This window comes from Marmota marmota, unplaced genomic scaffold (genome assembly GCF_001458135.2).
Source record: "Marmota marmota marmota unplaced genomic scaffold, marMar, whole genome shotgun sequence".
NCBI classification, from domain to species: Eukaryota; Metazoa; Chordata; class Mammalia; order Rodentia; family Sciuridae; genus Marmota; species Marmota marmota.
In genome coordinates, this window is record NW_025999932.1 from 44,498,826 (window position 1) to 44,515,593 (window position 16,768).

The 16,768-nt window shown below is 33.3% G+C and overlaps 1 protein-coding gene and 1 pseudogene across 1 annotated transcript in view; one reads left to right on the plus strand and one right to left on the minus strand.

Annotated features, from left to right (window-relative positions):
• The window catches only part of Vwa8 (von Willebrand factor A domain containing 8), a gene marked incomplete at its 5' end in the record, with an annotated part of 351,798 nt that overhangs the window by 142,015 nt on the left and 193,015 nt on the right, over positions 1–16,768 (plus strand). The window contains 3 exons of the mRNA XM_048800562.1: positions 5,290–5,396; positions 7,985–8,091; positions 15,238–15,309. Coding sequence (XP_048656519.1) covers positions 5,290–5,396; positions 7,985–8,091; positions 15,238–15,309 — 286 coding nt within the window. The remainder of the gene's footprint in view (positions 1–5,289; positions 5,397–7,984; positions 8,092–15,237; positions 15,310–16,768) is intronic.
• LOC125616176 lies at positions 12,779–12,950 on the minus strand (annotated as a pseudogene).

Below are 16,768 nucleotides of genomic sequence, written 5' to 3' on the forward strand. Positions count from 1 at the left end.
TAAATAGTCTCTGTTCACTCTGCCAAATTAGAAATTGTGAAAAACTATAATAAAAAAAATATTTTTTTTCTTATTTAAACTTGAAAGGAAGAAAATATCACAATTCAGGTATAAGAAATGAAGTAAGCTTGAGGTTGCCATGGGACCTAGCAATTCTGTTCCTGGATTTTTAGCCAAGAGAAATTTTAAAATGTCCATACAAAAACTTGTACATATATGTTCCTAGCAATATTATTCGTATTGGCTGAAAAGTGGAAATACACAGTAGATTGAATTGGACATAACTTTCCTATGTTCACATATGAATATACGTTCAGTGTAACTCCATATCATGTACAACTTACAAAAATGGGAAGTTATATTCCATGTACATATGATATGTCAAAATACTTTCTATTGTCATGTAAAACTAAAAAGAACAAATTTTAAAAAAGAATATTGAGGAAAGAAATAGGTAAATATATGGGAAATTTAAATGTATTATGAAAAGTAAAGAAAATGAATACTAATAATATAGGGAAATTTTTTTATGGGAAATTTAAATGTATTATGAAAAGTAAAGAAATAAAAATGAATACTAATAATATAGGGTAATTTTTTATGGGAAATTTAAATATATTATGAAAAATAAAGAAATAAAAATGAATATTAATAATATAGGGAAATTTTTAACAACAAGGTGAAACCAATAGTAAACAAGAGACTATAGAAACTGGAAAAAGATGAATATCTTAGTTCTATTTTCTTTTTTAAAAATATCTTTATTTTATTTGTTTATTTTTATGTGGTGCTGAGGATTGAACCCAGACCCTTGTGATGTACTAGGCGAGCACACTACTGCTGAGCCACAACCCCAGCCCTTAGTTCTATTTTTTAGGAAGAGAATAGAAGTATCAAATCACTTGGTAGTTGGTAATTCAAGTATGCATGCATAAATTTTGGGTAACCACAAAAAAGTATGGAAATGGATCTTATGGGATTAGAATGAACAAACAGAGAAAAACTGATATCAATACAACATAGGTAGAAATGAAAGAAAAAAATCAGCATAAAAAATAAACATGAGATAATGTTTAAAGTTAAACAATTTCTTCCTTCGTCCTCCCTACCTTCCTTCTTTCCTCCTGCACTGGGTGGCGGGGAAGGGGTTTGAATCCATGGGTGTTCTGCCACTGAGCCACATCCCCAGCCATTTTTAATTTTGAGACAGGGTCTTACTGTATTGCCAGGCTGTATTCCTACTTGAGCCTCCCAAGTAGCTTTGGATTACAGGTATTCCCAGCTAGAAGTTAGCACAAATTCATTGTTGGAGATTAGGGTATTGACATGTGAATTTTAGAAGGGACAAAAATGTTCAGTTATAGCAAAAAGATGATGTTATTTCTGAGGTTTTCTCTTTTCACTTAGCTTTTATTAAAATGTACCTGTTTTTAATTTATCTAAAATGTATGTTACACTTCTAAAACTTATGAAAAATTCAGAATTATCTCAAGAATGTGAAGAAGGTCCAAAATTCTATTCTTACTTCACTGTTAAAACATATTATTGAGAAAAGATAATATTTTGATAAAGAAAAAGTATTTCATAAAATCAAATAGCCAAATCCAAAATGAAACCAAAGCAAAACCAAACATCACTTAGTAAACCAGGCTTATTTTTAGTAAATCATGAATAGTTGGGAAAGTCTTTAATCTGATAAAGAATATGTACCAGAAATTTATAGCTGATTCTTTTGGCAAAACACTTGGCACGTTTTCTTTAGAATTAGAAACAGAGCAAGAATATCATCTTTCTATATTTTTAGTATGTGCATTTGCCAAGGATTATATCATTGACTACACAAAAAAATCCAAAGATAATACATGTAAATTATTTGAACAAATAGAGTTTAGTGAGGCTACTTATGTACTGTACTCAGTAACATTCCTGTACTCTAGCACCTATGAATAAATCTAGTCATTGAGCATGTAATGCTTCTATGGAGAAAAGTACAAATTTTTATTGAAATTTACAAAAGAGGACTTAAAAGGGAAGCTATACCTACATGAAAGGAAGGATTCATTAGTTTAAAACTGTTTTCCCCAGAACTGAAATACAGATATAATTTAATGAAAATCCCACAAGGTTATAGTGCATTTGAAAAGCTTTGATCTCAAAGTTGACATGTAAGAATCAAATTCCAAAAACAGTGTGGAAATTTCGAAGATTTGAGCAGGGTATACTTACTCTATCAAATATCAAGATCCATTGTTAAACCGTATTCTTCATATTTATTTTGTATTCGTGTAAGGCAAGACAAATAGACTATTAGAATAAAGTAGGAAAAGATGTTTTACAAGATTTATAGTCAAGAAAGTATTGGTATTCAAGGGACTACAAATATTAAGGAAAAAGAATCAACCCTAAATGGGCAAAGGATGAATAGGCATTGATGAGAAGAAGGAGTAATTCAAATGGCTAATAAACATTTGAAAAGATATTCAACCTCATTACTAATAAGGGAAATGAAATTTGAAATGAAAATCAGCTACCATTTTATACTTTAAAATTTTTTACTTGTAAAAACATTTTCTGTAATATCTCTGCAATTTTCTGAACTACTAAAATATTTCAGAGTTTAAAAATGTTTACTTTTTGTTCTTGTAAGTACCTCACTGCATGAAGTAGCTAATTTTTCTGGTGTTAACAGCTGACCACAATAAAACTCCATTTTCTTCTCACCTTATAACCTTTTGGAAATAGAAATGACAGTTCATCTTGTTTTTTGCATCATCTGTTGACTTCAGCAAAGCTAAAGTTAGAAGTCTTTGTACTAACCTTCTCCCAAGGATAGCACAATGTCAGGAATGTACCAAAAAATTATTGGTGATAAAGTGTGGGGGTCTTTTTGTTTGTTTGTTTGTTTCGGTTTTTGTATTCTTCAGTGACTTCATTCCATTTTGAGGCAGTGAAACAGAATTGAATTTTGTTGAAATTTTTAAAATAAAAATTAACCTAATTTATATTCATAAGGTATTTTATTAAGCAGACAAAAAGGTAAATAAACTACCTAACCTAAATTTATTGAACATTAAATTTATTAAAATTATGCTTATTTTCTTGTAATTTTATTTCTTAAATATTTACTTTAGGAGACTGTTTAGAATTTATTTTTGGCTTTAAAAGCTGATTCAATTTTTTAAGGCTATAATTTTAAAAATTCTAAGTCTTCTGTGGTTTTCTGTTCATTCAGCTAACTAAGAGATCTTAACAATCATTTTTAAGGGCCTTTAGAAAATGTTTGGTTCCATTTATAAAACTTGGCTAAATTAAATATCTTTAAAAATTTAAACCTGCATTAATAATTTTATGTATTTTCTGTTTAACTATTTCAAACTATATTTGTAAGTAGGATAAATCATGTTATCTTAAATTACTATTTGTAAATTTAAGAATTAAAATTATACAAATAAAATAATTTGTTACACCTTCTAAGTAAGACTGCTTGAATACACTGAGCCTCTGTTTTTTTCCGCACTCTTATTTATACCCCTCCTCCCATATTTGCTAGTCTCCACTGGCTTTCCAGGCAATCTAAAAAGCTTCCAGTTCATGGTCAATTTGAGGATGTGTTGACAGACCACGGTGATGTCAGGGATGACTGGAAATAGCAAACAAGTCTAGTTTGTAAGTGGGCAGTGCCAATTGAGGTGGTCTGATAGGAAGTAATGGAGATGCAACCACAGGGTGCACAGATGCAGTCACTACTACCATCTAAGTCTGGGAGAATGGTGAAAGGAAGATTGATGGGGTACTAGGACCAGGGCTCAAAAAATAGAACAAAAGCCCAGTTATTGGGTCTGGGAGTTAAAATGAGCACATGGTTTTGAAAAAGGCAAATGATCTAAGAGTTATGATAAAAGGTCACCATTGTAACAGATAAGTCTGACTTGATGCTGAACTGATGAACTATTGGCACAGAGGTCTATGAATTCCCTTACATCGCCTAGGACCAAAATGAAACATTAGCTAAGAGCTAGTGTCAGATCTAGGAGTGGAATGCTATAAGGACAGGGATTATTCCATAACAATCCCTTTATGGACATCTGTTGCCTCTGGCACATACCACTCCATTGTTAAAATTATTCTGAAACATGTTGGAACCATTGTCAAAGTTTTAGAGCTGTGTAAGATCTAAATTATAAGTGGTATGTTCTTAGTGTATTTATTTGAAACACTGTATTTCCTAGTGGTTAGTTTATAAAAGTATGGTACAGATAATCATGGATTAAAGATTATTTCTGTGGGCTCACTTGGGATCAAACTAGTATAACTTTATTTGTGTGGGTGGGAATCTATGTTTCATGTTAGCAGCACATGATATGTTTATAATTGCTCACAATATGTTTATAATTGAAGAATGCCTCTGTCACTCACCAAATTGACAACACAGTTATAAAATAGATATGGAGATACACTTTTGTATTTATTTATTTATGCTGCAGTACTGGGGATCACACCCAGGACTTCATGCATGCTAGGTGGTGCTTTGCTACTAAGTTGAATTCCTATCCCTGGAGGTATATATTTTTCAATGTAAGGAAGATCCAAGATTGATAATTATTCATTCAGTAATTTGTTAAGACTAATTCACCTCCATTGATTTGAATTTGTGACTGTAAACTTAGAGCAGTCCAAAGTATTGCTATAATATCTATTTAATAAAATTTGATAAACCAATAACAAACAATATTTATGAAGTATATTAAATCCACTTAAAAAGCAAATTATTTCAATTTTTATTCTGTAATATGTTGTTCGTAAGTGAGTACGGCTAAGAACAAATGAGCTTTATTTAGTTATTAAAGGAGATCCCGCAAACATCCTTTACTTTATAAAGTATATACTTTATACTTATATATTCTAAAAATTTTGTATGCTTCGAATCTCATAGATCCAGACCAATCTCCCATAATAGGTAGTAAATACTAAAGTTGTGTGTGTTTGTACACGTGCACCCGTGTGCATTTAAAGATGTTTGAGAAGCCTAATGCGGTGGCGCATGCCTGTAATCCCAGAGGCTCAGGAGGCTGAGACAGGAGGATTGAGAGTTCAAAGCCAGCCTCAGCAATGGCAAGACACTAAGCAACTCAGTGAGACCCTGTCTCTAAATAAAATACAAAATAGGGCTGGAGATGTGGCTCAGTGGTCGAGTGTCCCTGAGTTCAATCCTCAGTACCCTCCAAAAAAGATATTCGAGAATCACAGAAAACTTTGACTTTATCATTCCATTCCCCCATTCTCTGCCAGGTTCTTACCAAGCCTTGCTAGGTCAGCTTTAGAGAAAAATCTGGCAGATGCTGCAATAGAAATAACTACCAATGACAATCTGGAACCAGACCTGGAGGATTACAAATGTAAGTATTTAATTTGTTTTTGTTTTAAGTGAAAAAATAATTATCAAACATTTGATGCTATTATTTTAATTTCAATATTGTTTATGTACTGAGTTGAAGAATCTGTTTTTTAGAAATGTGAATGCTATTTATAAGTTAAACCTTAGAATATTTACTGCATTGCAGTATATTCTTGATGGTTCTCCCTGGCCTTCAAGAGTCACAGTTGATACTAACATATTAAAGGCTCTGAGAATCCATTTTGTAATTAACTTGTATAATTTTGACAATATTTTTTTCCAAATATGTTTCACGATATTATCTAAAATTCTGCTTTCTTTGCACAACATTTAAATATTGAGGACCACTATGGGACATGTTTGGGCAACTTTTTTAGCTTGATTCAGACTAAACTAATATTCAGAATAACATCTTATGCCTTCGTACTCCTTCCATTTCAACCTGTTGTTTGTGCTGCTTTTTTTTCTGAGTAGCCATAAGTATAAATTTGAATTTTGAGGAGGATTATTCATAAAAGTTTCCTATTCTTCAGTTAGAGCACAGCGAAAGTTTCCCCATTTTTAAATGTAATTACCTGTTTTTTTTAAATTTTATTTTTAATTTTTTCATTGTAGTTGGACACAGTACCTTGATTTTATTTATTTATTTTTATGTGGTGCTGAGGATCCAACCCAGGCCCTCATCCGTGCTAAATGAGCACTCTACTGCTGAGCCACAACCCCAGCCCCTGTAATTAACTGTTTTATCAAAACATTTAATGTATGACCATTTTCTAAAATAGACTACTGTGATTCTCTTTATAGTAGACTTTTTTTTTTTTTTTAATAATGGAGGTTACCCTGAACCAAGAATTTGGTATTAAGAAAATTAGATGACGTTTTTGGACTCAGATTATAAATTTAATATACTGATAGATCTGAATAGAAATTCAGATCTGAATAGAAACTCAAAAGAGACAGAATAACTCTGGGCCTTGAAGATTCAGAGTGTTATTTGATTAAATCTATTGATATATCCAAAGAAAGACGGTCATTTCAGACAGGCCCTTGTTAGCAGTGACGTGACCCTCTTGTAGAATATAAGCGACCTAAGTGATGAGACTTTTCAAATTGACTAATACCATTCATTTTTAAAATCATCTGTCCTATAGAGAATTCATTAATTTACTTTCCTTGTTAGAGTCCATGCTTACCAAATAACCTTCTTGAGAACATGGCTTTCCATGCAGTTCCCACTCCAAATAATAAGGTTTTATGGCAAACAGTGTATTATAGTTGATATGAAAGTTGCAGTTTCCATTGTGATGTAATATTTTGCAATTTTATTTTCTTAGTCAGAATGTGTTTAATATTCTCCTGAAAGTTAGATTTACCCTCAGTTCTGATTATAAAATTAATTTTGAGCCTACTAGATTTTGAGGAACTTCATAAATTTACCAAAATAATGTCATCCTGTGAAATTACTTACAAGATAGCTAGCCAGCTTTCTCCCAGAAATGTACTAGCAGCATCATTCTCTGAGTTCATATCCCCTTTCTGCTTGTCAACATTGGTTGTGTAAATTCAATTGTCCTAAAGTTAATGGACATGTTCCATAAACTAAATTGTAGATGCTATCAGATGCTGTTTGAACCTGAAATTACAAGTGTCATCTCAGCATACAAGTATAAGAGTTGATTCACTGCCATATTCTGCCTCTGTCCCTTTATAGTTTTATATTGGGTCTATTTCAAGGTCTGGTGGTAGTAAATAAATACTAAATACTTAGTGTGATGGCTCTTGGCTTTCCTTCCCTGTAGAACTTTTGAAAAAGGAAAATGGTAAAGATCTGCTGTGCTCTGGCAAATGTGTCAATGAGCTTGAATATCTGATTACTACAGGGAATATACAAGATAGGTTCCTGACTTCAAGAAATTTATTATTATTAAATTCCTGTATTTAAAGATCTCTTTAAAGCAGAAAGAGAACAATACAATAAAAGTTATTACTGAATAACTGTATGACAAAGGTTCCCAGTTCCTACTTCAAATAAGAATATTTCTGATACTATTCTATTAGAATCACCTGGATATTTATTTGAAAATATAGATCTTCTGGACTATTCCTGAAAATAATAGTTCAAGAGGTCCAAGGGTTTGGTTCATCTGTATTTTTTACTAGACCTCTCAGGGATTTTCTTGTGGCGTTTTTCATTAGGTGCTTCCGAAAGATGATATTCGGGATACTTAAAACCTTTTGAATGTGTACTTGGCTTATGTGTATATTATAATCCTGACCAGATAAATTTATGAATGTGGCTTGGCTATGTTCTGGGTTGTTTTTTTATTTCTCAATTTTATCTATATACTATTTGCTAAATTTATTGCTTTAAAATTATTACATTTTAGAACATTATAAGCTGTATATAGAACTGTAGTGTTTAATTACCATCTTCAAGCTTATTTCTTTAGATGTTAAATTAAAATCCCTGAAGAACTCAAGGTGTTACAGAAGCTATCCTACATTTTATGTTGGGTGGATTTATCATCTTTGGATATTATTTGTAGGATGTAGTTATGACTAATTCTCTGTCTTGTGTAAAACATTCAGGTGAAGTGGTATCTGGATCACTGAGGATTGGTACTATTAGTGCACCAATATATAATACCCATGAGAAAATGAAAGTGCCTGATGTTCTCTTCTATGACAACATTCAGGTAAGAGCATCACTTTATTTACTTACAAATCACCACTTATTGTGGTAGTTAGCTCTGAGAAATGATACTTATGTTTAATTATCTATGTAATTTTCTAAATTAAATGCAGATGATGCAATATGATGTGTTGAAACATCTTTTATTAAAGTATTAAAAACTTTAAAATTCTTTTTTTTCTCCTCTGGTGAGATTTTCTTTTCTTTTTTCTTTATTGATTTTTTAAAAAAATAAATGACAGCGGAATGCATTACAATTCTTATTACACTTATACAGCACAATGTTTCACATCTCTGGTTGTATATAAAGTATGTTGACACCTATTCGTGTCTTCATACATGTACTTTGGATAATGATGTCTATCACACATTTCACCATCCTTGCTAATCCCCTGCCCCCTGCCTTTCCCTCCTACCCCTCTGCCCTATCTAGAATTCATCTATTCCTCCCATGTTCCCCCTTCCAAAGGTACTTGAAAATTGGAGGAGTTGCTGTTATCATTAGGGTTATAAATTTCATATGCACACATAAACAAATATTGTATGGCTGTACTTCAGGTTGATAAAGTAAACCCATTATTAAATTAAAAACAAACAGAACTTCTCATTCTCTTTTTTTTTTCTTCTTAGTGAAATCATTTCAGTAATTCAAAGAAAGTGTATCTTATACATTCTACAATTCCAGTATTTTTCTTTTTCTTTTTTTTTAAGGGAGTATGATGGAGAATTTTCATCTTACAAACTAACCAATAATTATGGACTTTCCACTAAGATTCAGATATAAGTTTATACCTAGAAAGCCATATTGTAGATATTCAATTCAATTAGATTATTTTCAGGGAAAATACTCTGAATATAACAGTTTTCTTTTCCAAGTTTTCCATGAAGTGGTCCTTCGGTCCTTCCTGCCAGCCTTTTCAATTTTGTGTGTGTGTGTGTGTACTAGGATTGGACCTAGGGACACTCTACCACCAAACTACATCTCTACCGCTTTTTATTTTTTATTTTGAGACAGGGTCTTCCTAAGTTCCTGAGGCTAGCCTTGAATTTGTAATACTGCTGCCTCAGCTTCCCGAGTTGCTAAAATTATAAGTGTATGGCTCTATGCTAGGCTATGTATGTCTTTTATAAAGAAAAAGTACTTAAAATTTTCTATAATACTTCATTATTATTCTGCATGTAAATAGTACATTTAATTTACAAATTATGTTAGAACTTCTTACTATTTTTGCTATGTTAAGGCATTAGCAAAATTGAAGTTAAATTTATTTTTTAATCTGACATTCTACAATTCTGTTTTTTGTTCAAGTATCATAATTTAAATCACTAAATTATAATAACAATATAGAAGGTATCCAGGCAAATTCTTCTTTCTTAATAAAAATCCTGGCTTAAAATTTTGAAATCTGTCCAAGCTACACTAATTATTTTTGGCATAGCAAAGGCATAACCCTGATTTGATTTTAATTATTAAGAATCAGTTAATTAATGAAGATTTTATTTTTCTTCAGAAACATTAGTGTTCTTGCATAATCAGTACACAAATAAACAGAAAATTAAATTGTAAGACAGAGGAGGGAAAAAACTCTTGCCTAATAAATAAAGACAAAAACTTGATTAGAAAGAAAATATACTATTTCTAAAAATTGATGGTATCACCCTCTGTCCATGTAATGAACAAAGAAAACAAGAAATCAGGGTACTGTTATAAGTAACATTTAATTGAAAAGCTCTACAGCAGCAAGGGTTGAAAAGATTTCAGAGTGTATAAGAATATAGGAAATTCAGTAGGAAAGAGGACCATTGTGCTCTTGAACATAGTGTCTGTTGCCAAGGTGTTTATGATATAGACATGGAGGGCTGCAGGGCTGCTGTGAACTTTACACAGAGCCCCTGAGGGACTTCTTGTAACCTGTCTCCAAATGTACCTCCTCCTCTAAAAGCATTATGAATTAACCACTAATGAAAAAGTTTTAGCTGTACCAATTCTAGGGACAGTGGCTTGATTAAATTTGCTTTTGCTATGTATTACTGATTCTGTTTTTGCTGCACTTCAGCTTTGAAGCAGTATGCTTCAGAGTCTTTTGCAGATTGAAATACCATCTTGTTTTATGCCCTGTTGTCTCTTTACCACATTGCATTGAGAATGGTTTTGAAAATGTGTTCTTATATATCATAGGGCGAAGCCCTGTGTTTTCTTTATTTTGTATCTCCAGCAAATAACAAAGTGCCTGGTGCATAGCAATTGCTAAGTATATAAGTGGTGAGGGGATTAATAAAAGGATGAATAAGATTCTGAGTGTTCATGCTAAGGAATATTTTTTTCATCCAGCCATTCATTAAGAAATATTAGACTTGTATCAGTAAGGAGGAGAGATTTGAGGGAAGAAAAATTAATAGTCTCTTAATAAGCTTTAGATCTGAAAAAATATCGTAAATATTTATTGTGGGTCGGACCTTGTCCTAAGATCTTGAGATAAAGAGATTAAAATAGTCACGTGAGCAAATGCATCTTTAGAGCTCAAATTGTTCTTAATCTAATGGAAAAACAGGCAAATACACATGGTTACTTCACAGTGTGATGAAAGTATATACAAGTTATTGTGCTTACCTTTGTGAGGTGATCATCCCTGATGATAAAGATCATAGAAAATTCGTTAACAAGACAAAGCTGGGCAAGTCTCTCAGAGACTACCATTTGTAGAGACTTGCTTATACGAAAGAGTAGCTCATTTATGGTACCCAATGTAATTGTCACTAGCACAGAGCTGAGATTGCAAATAGAAAAGTTTAAGAGATGAGCCTGATAAGTTAGGAAAGGATCAGATCATCTGAGCTTCTCAAATTAAGGAGCTGGGATTTCTTTCATTGGTTTCCTCACCGATGAAAGACTTTAAGCACATTTGCTAACTTTGCATTCACTCTTGAATGTTGTCTAAGAGTTAGGACCAAGGCAAAGAGAAACTAGTTTAGAGTTATTCTAACATTCTGGGTGAAAGTTAAGAAGGATCTGAAATGAGGTAGTGAGAGTGGGGACAGAGTAGAGTGGACACCTCACAGGACTATTTAGAAGGTAGAGTCCTTGGAACTTTGTGTTTGTTTAAAACAAAGATTCTGCCTCAGGGAGCACACAGTGTGGTGGAAAAGTAAACTGAAGAGTAAGTAGAAAATTATTCTAGATTCTTCCCATCCCTGGAACACTGTGTGAAAGAAGGAGAGTGGTAGGGGAAGAACCTGAGATTAAATCAGAAACATGAGAAGTACCTTTGTTTCTAAATATTGAGTCACTTAAAGAATTTTGAAAAAATGAATTGGCAAGATTTTGAACAAAGAAGTGATTGTATGAGAATTATAGAGAACACATTGACTCAGGGAAAGGATGAAGTTTCAAAAGCTAAATTAGCTTAAAAATTATATCTACCTACCTGTCTATGTATATAGGCCAGAGATAATAATATCCTAAATTCAAACTGTGGTAATAGTAAGGAAATAATGAATACCGTTGATCTTTTTTTTGGGAGTTGGTGGTTTTGGATTTTTTTTTGATCTTGATAAAAGAGAAGCAAGGTGGGCAGTGTGATCATGATTATGATAAACATTTGATCAGGCAATAGAAAATGATGCTATTAATTATGAAAAGAAAAGGAAGAATGAAGTTATTGAAGAGAATGTAACAAGCCAAGTTTTGAATTTGAGTATGCTGAATTTAGGAGCCTGGGCAATAATCAGGGGGTGTTATTATTAGTCATCACTGAGAAATCTTGATGTTTGAAGATCAGGGTTAGCTGCAGCCATGAGATGGATTGAGAGAATTTAGGTAGTGTGAAGTCAGAGGTAGCTCTTCTAGCACTGATGTGTGGGTACCAACTCTGCACATAGCCCTCACTTGGATCTTAGGAGGGTGACTGTGTACAGATAGGCATGACTTGTTCTACCCTATACTGAGACCCCAAAGAAAGCAAGTAAAAGGTAATGGAGAGAACAAACAAAGGAACCAGGGGAAAATCATATGGAAGGAATTGCTACAACAAGATGATCTAATCCAAAAGACTATGGAGAAAAATTATTAAAGGCGGGGAAAAAATCAGGAGAGAAAGACAACTCACTGAAAGCGTAGACTTAAGAAATCATCTGCAGTGCCAAGTAGAAAAGAAGGCAAGACAAGAATTATGTTGGTCATGACCTTAGCCTTTGTTAGTGTTTGTGGATTTGAATAATCTAGTTAAATGTAATGAGCATATGAAGAAGGAAGATTTAGAATAAACAATACAGATAAGAATACAAATATAGTTTGCATTCATTTTCATTATTATGGAGCCATAAAGGTGCTCCTTGCAACTTTTCTATCCATTCCTCATGCAGATTAGCCTATTTATTTCAGGAAGAATTTAGTGTTTTATGGAAATTGGTATTGACTTTTCATCTGAATTAAAATGTAAAGATCTCTGGCATATATTACCACAGAACTGAGTTTTAAATTATTTTCTAGGACTCACTTTTATAGAGAAATCATACATCTCAGTTTATCTTAGTTTGCTTTTAAGACAGTCTCAATTTAGGCTGGGAATGTAGTTCAGTTGCATAGTGCTTGCCTAGCATACACAAGACCACTGAGTTCAATCCTTAACACCACACACACACACACACACAAAAGATAGTTTGTACCTATTGTGACCCAGCACAATTATTAACAATGGCTGGCTCTTTATTTTAAAAATGTGCCAGAATGATAATAAGTAAATATGCTCATTTTATTTCATGCCTTGTTAAAACTTTAGCTCCCTAATGTATCTAATTTTAAAAAACAAAAACTGATAAGAACAGATACTACACTTGATCTTAGCCAAAAGGCCGAGAAGCAAAGTTGGCTACCATCTACATACTGTGGGGTCGGGCTCCAAATTCCTCAATAGGACACCCATAGCACAAAAGTTAATAACTAGAATCAACAAATGGGACTTACTCAAACTAAAAAGTTTTTTCTCAGCAAAAGAAACAATAAGAGAGGTAAATAGGGAGCCTACACCCTGGGAACAAATCTTTACTCCTCACACTTCAGATAGAGCCCTAATATCTAGAGTATACAAAGAACTCAAAAAATTAGACAATAAGATAACAAATAACCCAATCAACAAATGGGCCAAGGACCTGAACAGACACTTCTCAGAGGAGGACATACAATCAATCAACAAGTACATGAAAAAATGCTCACCATCTCTAGCAGTCAGAGAAATGCAAATCAAAACCACCCTAAGATACCATCTCACTCCAGTAAGATTGGCAGCCATTATGAAGTCAAACAACAACAAGTGCTGGCGAGGATGTGGGGAAAAGGGTACACTTGTACATTGCTGGTGGGACTGCAAATTGGTGCAGCCAATTTGGAAAGCAGTATGGAGATTTCTTGGAAAGCTGGGAATGGAGCCACCATTTGACCCAGCTATTCCCCTTCTCGGTCTATTCCCTAAAGACCTAAAAAGAGCATGCTACAGGGACACTGCTACATCGATGTTCATAGCAGCACAATTCACAATAGCAAGACTGTGGAACCAACCTAGATGCCCTTCAATAGACGAATGGATAAAAAAAATGTGGCATTTATACACAATGGAGTATTACTCTGCATTAAAAAATGACAAAATCATAGAATTTGCAGGGAAATGGATGGCATTAGAGCAGATTATGCTAAGTGAAGCTAGCCAATCCCTAAAAAACAAATGCCAAATGTCTTCTTTGATATAAGGAGAGTAACTAAGAACAGAGTAGGGACGAAGAGCATGAGAAGAAGATTAACATTAAACAGGGATGAGAGGTGGGAGGGAAAGGGAGAGAGAAGGGAAATTGCATGGAAATGGAAGGAGACCCTCAGGGTTATACAAAATTACATACAAGAGGAAGTGAGGGGAAAGGGAAAAATAATACAAGGGGGAGAAATGAATGACAGTAGAGGGGGTAGAGAGAGAAGAGGGGAGGGGAGGGGAGGGGGGATAGTAGAGGATAGGAAAGGCAGCAGAATACAACAGACACTAGTATGGCAATATGTATACAATGGATGTGTAACTGATGTGATTCTGCAATTTGTATACGGGGTAAAAATGGGAGTTCATAACCCACTTGAATCAAAGTGTGAAATATGATATATCAAGAACTATGTAATGTTTTGAACAACCAACAATAAAAAAATTAAATAAATAAAAAACAAAAACTATCAAGATAAATATCAGGGGCTACTCATTTGTTCTCAAGGTAGGAAAATGCTTTCTTAGTTTTCCTTTCTAAGAAACAGACAGAATGAAAGTATACTAAATTTGATAAATGAAAGGAAAATTTCCTGGCTCTCTAAAAACTAACTTAAAAAAAGAAAAGCAATTGACATACCAGATAAATATCTATAGATATATAAAATGTTAATATAAAAGGTTAATGCAAAAGTTTAATTTGCCTTTTTTAAAAATAGGGAACTTCAATAAGTTTAGTACTTATGAGGCTGTTATTTGATTTGATACAGAAAACCAAGAGAAAGTAATAGGGATATTAACTGTGCTAGGATGTAGTTCTTTTCCTGACCCCCAATGAGCTTTTGTAACCTACTTATGGGTGGCCTATTTTTTAAGATACAAAAGAGCAATGTAACTTTCTCTGTAGCTATTGTGAACAACCTTAATCTTGTTCTTTTATTATATTGTGTCATAATTCAAATAAAAAACTGTGGAAGTTGAATAATATATTTAATTTCAAAGCTATATATAGTTTTGAAGGTAATGGTTAAGTTGATGTCAGTCTAAAAAGTTCCATAAAAATTGCTAATTATTTTTGGAAGCCATTATATATTTACATTAGCAAGTGTCAATTTAAATTTATATTAAATTTCAAGACAATGCTACATAGTTTAAATAAAAATACTTGAATTATAAAAACAACTTGAACTGGTTAATTGGTTGTACTTGCTCTAATGGGATGTTTTAAGTTTTCAGTATCAGTGACCCAATTGGTTATGTAGTTTACTTATATCTAACTCATTAATTTTGTTTTCTTAAAAGTTAAATTACTTGAGTATTCTATCATAAAGGATGTCTTAACTTCCAAGAAGATATCTATATAGTTAACTTAAAACACAGTTAACCTATCTGTGGTCCTTTTTTTCCTCTAGCACATGATAGTGATGGAAGACATGCTCAAAGACTTTCTCCTTGGAGAACACTTATTATTGGTTGGTAACCAGGTAAGTTATGGGTGAAACCCAAGCTCTAACGAGTAAATGACAGTAATAGTTTCAAAGCAGTAATTTTTTTTGTTGTTGGAATAAGTTTTTGAAATTGCTCCCTTTCTCTCCCAGTAAAATGACTCGTTTAATAAAAAGGTGAATGTCTACCTTAGACTTAACCTTAGACTTACTTCAAGGCTTAAATCAGACCCCATTCTACTCTACAAGTGGGCACTCTTCTTGCTCATATCTGTTACTCCAACCCTGCTCACCGTCACCTATCTCCTGGATTAAGGCAATAATTTCCCACCAAATACACTATAAACTGTCTTCACTCTGCAATCAAATTGATACTTGTACAACTAAAATGTGATTAAGTTTCTCTTTTGTGCTTGAATCGACTCTCCATTGCCCTCAGGTATGGTCCTAAGTCTCTAGTATGCTTGACAGGCCTGTAGAATCCAGCCTCTGCCCACCTATCTGGTCCAAGCTTTGGCTCTTCTTTTCTCTGGATGGCAGCTTGAGCTACTCAGAACTTCCACCAGTTTCTTATTTCCGTTCTGGTCCTTAGTGCATGTTTTTTTTTTTTCCCCACATTGAACACTCCCTGTCTCTTTATATCATGCCCTGCCCTAACTCCTAGGAGGGAGGTTTTCCCTTCTCCCTAGCTCAGTTAAGTTCTCCTGACCTCCTCCCTCTGTCCCCTTCATCACACAAGTTATATGGTATTGTATTCACCCATGAATGACTCTTCCCAACTTGTCTGGAAGCTCTTGGAGGGCAGAGACCTTGTTTGTCTTATTCATCTCGGTCCTTGGTTCCTAGCCCAGTACTGCTATAGATATTCAATATATGTTTATGGAGGAAATGAATAGATATTCTGTAGTTAGAGGGTGCTGATAATTTTCCTTAGTTGAATTATCGTACCCACAGTAAGTGACACTTTGGGTCTCATTTTTAATTAGTCTTAAATTAATGGTGACAAGCTTTCAGAAGTTTGTCCTTTATTTTTTTCTTTTTTGTACTTATAAAAATAGTACATATTCTTAATATATTTAGCCCCTCAAACTTACAATTTTAAAGTGCTGTTTAAAAATAAAAATGGGCCAAATGAGTGTTTTACTGGCTGAGGCATAGGCTTGAGGGTTAGCTGGCTAGAGATCCAATAGCAGTGTTCCTAGATAACGGTGTGTGACTTTGGGAAATTGCTTATCTTAGACTATTTCCTGATGTCTAACCTGGGAATAAAAGTAGTTTGTATTCTACTGGGCTAATGTAAGGATAACATGATATAATGCATGGAAAGTACCTCACACTGTGCTCTATTCTTCCAACTAAAAATAAAATCACTGTAAAATTTAAAAAGTACTTTAATGTATCTTGTTTCATGTTTTCTAAACGAGAATTAAAAAGTAGAACAATAAATTATTCGTGGCAGTTTTTTCCATAAAAGCCCCACCTTCTTTTCTTTCCTGAA